Below are 8,910 nucleotides of genomic sequence, written 5' to 3'. Positions count from 1 at the left end.
GGACTGGAGAACACTTATGAAACATTAGCCAGAAAAGAAAAGATGAACAGCATTACCACGACAATATCTTTGAAACCTTTGATTCCTCGTAACAACAACGTTGTTTTTCCCAAAACATGTTCCACAAAATCTACAACAACAATAGTTCGTGCAAATCTTCAACCACCCAATTCCACCAACACAACCCAACAACAACAACAACAACAGCTCAATCTCTCTGTTCTTCGCTTCACATTAGGTCTCTCTCTCTCTCTCTCACTCTCTCTCTCTCTCTCTCACTTGTGTTCTTCTGTTTTGAGAATGTTTTTTTATTGTATTCATTTGGTGTGTGTGTTTTTTGTTTGATTTCAGGGATACCTGGTTTTGATGAATCTTACTTACCTAGATGGATTGGTTATGCATTTGGTTCACTTCTTCTCTTAAATCATTTTCTTGGTTCTGATTCTGCCACTGTTACAACAGCACAGCTTGTAAGTTTTTCATTTTCCCTTTCTCATTCAATTAAATATGCATATGTAACATTCTTTTTGTTGTATTTATATTTTGAGATTAATTTTCATATAATGTTGATAAATCACAACCATTCATATGTCAAACTTTAGATGTATATGGGCATGGTTCGGTTCAGGATAAAAACTGAACCGAACCGAACTGAACTGTTTGCTAAATTTAAAATAACTCAACCGAACCAAATTGTTTGCATTTCGAACTGAACTGTTCCAAACCAAACCGAACTGCCACGGGGAGAGAGAATTAGTGTTATTGTGATCTTTTAGAGACAAATTGTTAGTGATTAACTTGTTACGGGGAGAGAGAATTTGTTAGCAGCAGTGATCGAGCCTGGACCTCCTCCTTAAGCTTTCTGACTCATTCCACTGGGTTACACCTTTGACGACATGTGTGCTATGATGATTAGGAAATGTAACTACACAAGTAATGTTTTTTCGGTTAAATACAAGACAGCGTTGTCAAATAGCAGTGCTACAGCAATATAGCATATATATAGCATAATTTGAATAGATCACTGTTGTTCTGTGATATCTTATTTTGTACAAAATATTTTCAAATAGCAGCTATAGTGACGCTATAGTACTATAGCACACTGGATTTAAACAAACCGCTATTTTTCGCGTTTGACCACACTATACAAGGTTTTAAATTGCAATCACACCTTAACATTGAAGAAATTTGGGGTTAAATCTGGCTTTTGTGACCTCAACTTTGGTTGTGTTACGGTTGTGGAGAGTGGAGATGAGAAAAACCTCTGTTGGATTTCTTAAGGACTAAATTGATATTTTCATTTCTAAGGTCTCGGTAATTTTTGTTAGGGACTAATTTGGGTATTTACTCTCAAATTTTATTTGTGATTAAAGTAAAACTGTATTTAACCTTTATATGTTTTTCTGTGGTGATCTTAAATTGCTGTGTTTTTTGTTGTTATATGTAGAGAACAGAGGTTTTGGGTCTGTCTTTGGCTTCCTTCTCAATTGTACTGCCTTACCTTGGTAAATTTCTCAAGGTAACTTTATCCAATATTGTATACATTTCTTTCAACTTGAATTATTTGAATAAATTCACTAAGACTTGATAGATATGTTTGGAGCTTTCATAATTCAACAAGGCTTTTAGTTTCAGTATGACTTGCTCATAATGTAATGCAATTGAAAAACAGCTTAACTAAGCACTAATTGAATATAATATTTCTATGATTAAAGAGAAAATGTGGTTAAATTGTGTCCATATCAGTTGTGATATTTTTTTTCATAAGTTATCCTAGAGAGTTCATTGGAATAAGCCGAAAACCTATGAAACACTGACGTAGACACCGATAATAATTTGAAAAAATGAAATATGTGAATGTAGCCACATGTGTCGGTCTCAGATGTTGATACATGTTGGACACACCATCGTTTTGAAGTTAGAGTGCTACATAGCTTAAAACAACTTATGGACATGTCATTAACTATTTATACAAGTTCTCTCAAACGCTAACACAAGTCTCTATGCTAGCATAAACCCAAATTAGTTTTTTTACAAGTCAATCTAAACACACCTTAATTTTCCTTTTAGTATACGGAGCTCAAATATTAAGTTTTTTTCACTTATGATATTCATCCTCAGCCATGTCTGAATATTGTTAGGGTGCTCAACCGGTGGAACAAACAACTATACCAGATGAAGCGCAACAAATATTTGTCATGTCAACAGATATAGCGGACGGTCTGAAGGAAGATCTGGCTTGGACATCGTATATTTTGCTGCGTAATACAAACGCCATAGCTGCGGTATGTCACATGGATTATCATTATTAGTTTATTATTATTGTTATTAATTTAAACAAACCCATGGTTGGTTGATTTCTATAGAAATAGAAAACTAGAAAAGAAGAAAAAATGGTATGGACAGTTGTGATTATAAAGTAGTATTTCCTGTATTGATTACCTTATTTTCGAACAATTTCAATGTGTTCAGCTCATTTTTATTCAAGGAGATATATGCGCAAGGGGCTACTGGAACGTAACCAATGATTCATCGAAAGAAATTCTTCTGGAACAGTTTAGGAAAAAAATTGAAAATGCCGGCCTCAATGATTTGAAGGACTCCGTATATTTTCCACAAGATGCAGGTAACGATGATAGTCATAATTATAATAATATATATTGTGGAAGTTGCATGTGGTTCTGTAAAGTGCTGTCAAACTGCAGCGCTACAACGTAGTAGAATTTGAACAAGTTGCTATGGTTCTGCGATACTGTTAGTATAAATTTTTTGTCAAACAGTGGTTCTAGTAACGGTATATCATTGCAATGTAGCAGAATTTGAACAAACCACTATTCTTTGTGGTTCGCGATTGACAACACTGGTTTTGTATCAACTATCAAATATGCATATTGAATTTAGATTACGAAAATTGATTTTTCTCCTGGCTAACTCTGCTAGAAGCTATAACAAGATATGCATATTTTAGTTGATTTCTTAATTGTCTAGAATATATGTCCCATCTAACACTTGCTCACTGCCATAAAAGACAGTTCATATCATTTTCATATACAATTATGTATTATCTGAATATTAAGCCTGCATTATGTGATAAGTTCTATATATGCTACTCCCTCTGTCTCATATTTAGTGTCGTTTAAGGTTATTTGCACTTCTTATGAAAATCAAATTGAGTGTACTAGTTTCTATGATAAAATGAGCTTCATTTACTAAAGTACTCTTGTTAAAGTAGTATTTAGTGAAGTAGTTATGTTGTCGAGATACCATAAGAGTATATATGCGGGAAAAAAGTAAATAACGTGACAAACTTATATTCCAAAAATGACACTCAATATGAGACGGAAGGAGTATAATTTAGTCCAGTTTTATGCTTGAGAATTTTACCCTCCCTTTCGTCTCTTTCCTAGCTGATGTAACTATAAAATAGATGAATCTAGAAATGCTTTTTATAAAGTTGTAGAATGAGAATCTCATGTGGAAATTATTCCAGAAATTGCATTTCTTTCCGAAACATCAATGATGTTTCTTTTCTGTAAAAGGGTTGTTAGCCGATTTAGTTGAGTCTAACAGATGACTTTCTGAACTGTATTACCGTGTGTTTGAAATATACAACGGAGTTTGTTAATATAGGCTTAATGCATTAAATACGAATAAACTATACAATAATCACAAAGATCCTAATCATATTTTCAACAGCAATAAAGTTCTTACTGTATTAAATGAATGCAACCCTTATTACTAGCATGAATTGCACTTCACTTTGAACATTGTCTTGTACCTTTGTTAAACAAATCTGGAATTTTGACGAATATTTCAGATTCTGAATTTCAGGATCTGGTACCTAAAGGGACTCGCTCGCTTCTGGTGCAGCCAATATTACAAGTTTCTATCGAGAGTACCACTGATTCACAAAAACCAGTTGGATTTATTCTGCTGGTCTCGACCATGACATATGCATTTAGCATTAAAGACAGAGCCTGGATTGCAGCTGTTGCCAACAAGCTTAGGGGTAATAGCATTATTAATCATGTTTACAAATTTGTAGATGAGTTTATGCTTCGTTTTTTATTAGTGAAACCCGTTTGTTACATATTATTTTATAACTTTTTAATTGAAAAACTTTGTTTAAGCCTTCTACATTAATCTGGTTAAAATGAGAAGATGTTTAGTAGCTTTCGAAAAGAAAAAAAGAAACAAAAAAAAAAAAATCAGTTTTTAGTGTGGTAGATAAGAGATAAGATTGAAAAAGGGATTTTACCTAATATAAACAAACACAAATAAGCTCCTGCTTCATTATTTTATCTGATGATCACATCTATCTAAATGTGTGCAGAATGATGTTCAGTCTCGTATTTAACTGTTTCAAATTGATGGATGCATCTCAAATTTGAAAAATCGGCATATCTAATTTAAACCAAATCTAGCTTGGAGCACAACCTTAATCTGCATCATTTTTCATTTCCACGAATTTCCATGAAATTTTGAGATACATTTAGAGGCATGTGTAAATTATAATACATTAACATCACCAAATCCTGGTCCATGTGTGCAATGGTTGACAGCGACATATATTTTAAAAGGGAGAGAGTATTTTTCTCTGTTTGAGTTTTTGTTTCATTAGCTCACTATAGAGGTTGCTTGAATGTAATGTGTTTTGTATTGGTTGTACATAATTCTAACAAATTGCATAGAAGAACTTAATGCTCATTAAAAGACTAAAAATCATTATTACAAGAGAATATTTTCCCACGCATGGAAGATAACAATTTGAAGGTGGTGTTTTCCAACAATATACAGTTCATAATTCTTCCAAATTCAAGTCCTCATTTTGAAAAATTATGCCAATGAGTTTCCAAACATACACTAAAGAATATCAAGTGCAAAATGAAATCAATAATATATTATAAAGCAAACCATACAATCACACCATACTCGTTTTTATTTCATATTGATAGATCAATTACTTCCAGTTTATGGCAACGTATTAAAGTTCCCTTAACCTTGTTTTGAAGATGATAAACTAGCCCACCAAAATTGTTACTGGAAAGAATCGAATCTAAGATATTGAGAGCAAAATTTCATTGACAAAAGCCTGATGGAAATCCAAGAAGAACAATGCTAGTAGTTCATGCTCAAGCCGTTTACTACTCCTAATTTGAAACAAGTCAATGTCATTCCCATGACAAAGAATAGTGAAAGTAGATTGGCCATTCTTAAATGATCTTCTATGAATTCAAAAGATGAATGAATTGTGCAACAAATATAATTAGTCACATACTAGTGTGTGTGGGTAGGGCCGGACCTTGGGGTGTGCAAACCGTTCAACGGAACTGGACCTCCCCAAGTTATGTGCCTCAAAAAAAAAAATATAGCCCAGTAGTACTACTAAGTACTACCCCACTACTCTCAGTTTTCCACTTTCCTTTTCTGTTGTCTTGTTTTAGGCCTATTAGAATTGGGTCCTCTTGCTTTTGATGTTAGGTGGATGTTTTTTTGGGATGATGGTTTGAGGTTCCTCATGTATACGGTAGTGATTTTCATCTTTGGGTGTACAACATATATACTGCACCTTGTATTTATCTTTTAAAAAATTTAAATAGAACGTTGTTCTTTTAAAAAAAAATACTTTTTTATTTTATTATGGGTCTCTTTTTACCTACTGAGCTGAGCCTCCGGATTCGTAGGAATGACCCTGTGTGTGGGTGGGTGCGTGCGTGCGTGCGTGCGTACATGCATGCATGTGGTGAGAGGATTTAGTTTAGTTTAGTTTAGTTTGTAGGGTTGAGTGTCATATATTTTAATTTTAGAATACTTGATATTAATAATACAAGAATCTTGTTTGCTCTGTTCTTTATTACGTGAAGTTGAGTTTCTGAAGATAACACACATTGTTGACAAATATATTATCATTAACTAATTTTTTTTACTAATTACATGAGTTAGAAATAATGGAGGCTGTAGTTAATAAAATATAATTGAATGGAAATCTTATGCTAATAAGAAATTATTTAATATTGTTTGTGTAAATTATGAGGATTATTACACTGTTACAGGTTTGGAAAACCTAGCTAAAGTATAGTTTCTTATTCAATTCAAAAAAATTGAATGGAAAACCTAGCTATATGATAATATATTACACACATTGTTAATCTTATTCAATTCAAAAAAATTGAATGGAAATTAAACCTAGCTACCTATCTAAGATTTGGTTAATCTTATGCTATATGAAATAATTTATATATTTTAGAGCAAACCATACAATTTTCTTTTAAGAAGCCAAACTAACCCACCAAAACTATACACATTTTTATTTCATTGAAAGATCAATGTTGGCAACATTTTAAAGTTCCCTTAACTTAACCTCACCTCCTTCATACAATCACTAAACACAATACATTCAATTTATTTTATGACAATATAATTCTTGAACATCAAGCAAGCTCATATTCACCATAGCCTGTTGGAAATCCAAGAAGAATAATGCTTGATTCATTGCATAATTTTTGACAATCTTCTTAGTCTGTGGGCATTTCTTTTCTAGCTCTTTTTTGATGTTATCAATTATATAATAGCCTCTCAAGCTTAAATTTGGAAAAGAATCCTTTTCGGCTGTGTTATCCTCAGTGGAATCACATCCCTATAATACACAAAAATTAACCACCTTTTAGTAATTGAATCAGAGAGAGTGAGAGAGAACGTAACATGTACGAAACAGTCATGAAAGTGCATTCTAACTAGATCTGCTGCTAGGGCATTGTTTTTAACAACCGAATCAACAAAAGGGCAGCTAAACATGTAATAGTTCATGCTCAATCAATTTACTCCTTTTTTTTGCGTTTACTTTACGGTTCTCGAACTAAAGTTCTCCTGAACAATTCATCACAACTTAATGCCATTTCCATGACAAAAAGCGGTGAAAGTAGATTAGGCTTTCTTAAATGATCTTCTAAAAATTAAAAAGATGAATGATTTGTGCATCAAATATAATTAGCCACATGCATGTATATTATTATTAACTAATTTTTTTTTACTAATTACATGAGTTAGAAATAATGGAGGTTGTAGTTAATAAAATATAATTGAAATGAAATCTTATGCTAATAAGAAACTATTTAATATTGTTTGAGTAAATTATGAGGATTATTACACTGTACAACATGAAGAAATGTGATTCCAAAAATAATGTTCTACAATCCACCTAACCAATACTTAGATCATTAATTTTTTTGATAAGAACCAAATCTTAGATAGGTAGCTAGGTTTTATTTATTTTTGAACAATGAAAGTAATTCATGCTCAAGCCGTTTACTACTCTCAATTTGAAATAAATCAATTCCATTCTTATGAAAAAGAACAATGAAAGTAGATTAGCCATTCTTAAATAATCTTCTAAGAATTCAAAAGATGAATGAATTATGAAGCAATTAATCACATGCATTTGTGTGTGTGGGTGGGTGGGTGCATGCATATGCGTGCGTGCGCGCGTGTGGTGCGAGGATTTAGCTTACTTTAGTTTGTAGGGTTGTGTGTCATATATTTTAATTTTAGAATACTTGATATTCATAATATATGAATCTTGTTTACCCTGTTCTTTCTTACATTAATAGACACAATTTCAGTCCATTAACATATCATTTCATTTGAAACAACCTGATGGAATTATATGAGCAGTGTTCTATTTCGACAAGCAATTTAAATTAATGAGTCTATCTTTATCATTTTTTTTAAATCATGATTTTCTTAAATGAAGCAGTGTTCTATTTGACAATTAGCAAAAAAAAAACATGAAATATAATAACAGCATAATAAATTAATTATTTTTGGGTACCTCAAATATAATGTTTATGGCTACAAAATAACCAGCCTCCACCGCAACAGTTGCACTCTTGTAGGTACCCATCGGTTTTCCATCTGTTCCAATTGTAGAGTTTGAATCACGTCCGGTAATAGTTGGTCTATCGTTTGCGTCCCCTAAGAATGTTATGAAAGGGAGTGTGACGGGGATCGCAATTTTCTCCCTGAAAAGAAATTTATAACAAGTTACACAATGGAAATAAATGCTCTTCTAGTGCCAATGGAAATAACAATGAACATATAATAGTTATATAAATTTTTTGTACTTGTAAACTTCGGGGCCAATGGAAATAACAACTCTTCTGGTGTTTGGTGCCGGAACACTACTGAGCGCCTCGGTGATGATTTTGAACTTAGTGGCACCACTTTGGCTGACATTGATGATGAGTTTGTTGTTCTCTGCCTCCCTCAACTTCTCATCGAGACCAGACTCATGTGTGATTTGCAGACGAAGAAACTTTACCTCTATTACGATTTTTTTCAAATGGTCTAAAATTAGTGGGATAGGCTTCGACCTTAAATTGTTTAATCATGTCAGATTTATGTTTTATTAATCGTAATTTGGCCTATGTAAAAAAAAAAATTATAGCTTGACCTAACATATTTCCACTAACCAATAACATCAAATATTATGAACAAACCCCTAAAAAAAATATATGAACAAAATATATTTTCTAATATCATTTCAAATTATTTTACAAATATAAAAAAAAAAATCAAATCATTGATACTAAAATCACCATCCAAAGTATTAAAACTCTTTAACAAAATATTTATTGGAATTCGTAATTTTTTTTTTTGAAATTTTATTGGACTTCGTAATTAGCATCCGATTATTTGATGCACATAATTTTTTTTTATATTTAATTAAGTGAATTTAAGTCTTCCCTTAAAAAAAGTGAATTCAAATCTTTGATTTTTTTTTTTCCTCAAAAGGATAAACTAAAGTAGAAGAAAAAGACAAAAATATTACATTAGTTTTGCTTATTAGCACCAGTATCCACATTTTTTTCAAGGAGAACAAATAGTTTTCCTTAAATTTTTAATACACTATGA

The 8,910-nt window shown here is 32.0% G+C and overlaps 1 protein-coding gene across 3 annotated transcripts; it reads left to right on the top strand.

The window, feature by feature from the left end:
- On the top strand, nt 1-4,524 carry LOC146916944 (protein COFACTOR ASSEMBLY OF COMPLEX C SUBUNIT B CCB2, chloroplastic-like). Of its 3 annotated transcripts, XM_085718816.1 has the most exons (7): nt 1-238; nt 352-470; nt 1,448-1,519; nt 2,142-2,285; nt 2,473-2,626; nt 3,818-4,009; nt 4,334-4,524. In XM_085718816.1, the coding sequence occupies exons 1-7, from the start codon at nt 43-45 to the stop codon at nt 4,336-4,338; spliced, it is 882 nt and encodes a 293-aa protein (XP_085574942.1). In that variant the 5' UTR covers nt 1-42; the 3' UTR covers nt 4,339-4,524. The 3 variants fall into 3 exon arrangements, with proteins under 3 accessions (XP_085574942.1, XP_085574941.1, XP_085574943.1); XM_085718815.1 differs by lacking the exon at nt 4,334-4,524 and having other exon boundaries at nt 3,818-4,171; XM_085718817.1 differs by lacking the exon at nt 4,334-4,524 and having other exon boundaries at nt 3,832-4,009.
- The last annotated feature ends 4,386 nt before the right edge of the window (nt 4,525-8,910 follow it).

This window comes from Medicago sativa, chromosome 6 (genome assembly GCF_051527215.1).
Source record: "Medicago sativa cultivar Bolivia chromosome 6, Bolivia_mono, whole genome shotgun sequence".
NCBI classification, from domain to species: Eukaryota; Viridiplantae; Streptophyta; class Magnoliopsida; order Fabales; family Fabaceae; genus Medicago; species Medicago sativa.
Note: the sequence above shows the minus strand (reverse complement) of the source record. Positions and strands in the feature narration are given on the sequence as shown.

What these genes read in the sequence shown, in the direction of transcription:
- LOC146916944 (XM_085718815.1), top strand. Translation starts at nt 43, where the DNA reads ATGAACAGCATTACCACGACAATATCTTTGAAACCTTTGATTCCTCGT. An exon ending in CTGTTACAACAGCACAGCTT is followed by an intron (nt 471 to 1,447) that starts GTAAGTTTTTCA and finishes TGTTATATGTAG; the next exon opens with AGAACAGAGGTTTTGGGTCT. An exon ending in ACCTTGGTAAATTTCTCAAG is followed by an intron (nt 1,520 to 2,141) that starts GTAACTTTATCC and finishes GAATATTGTTAG; the next exon opens with GGTGCTCAACCGGTGGAACA.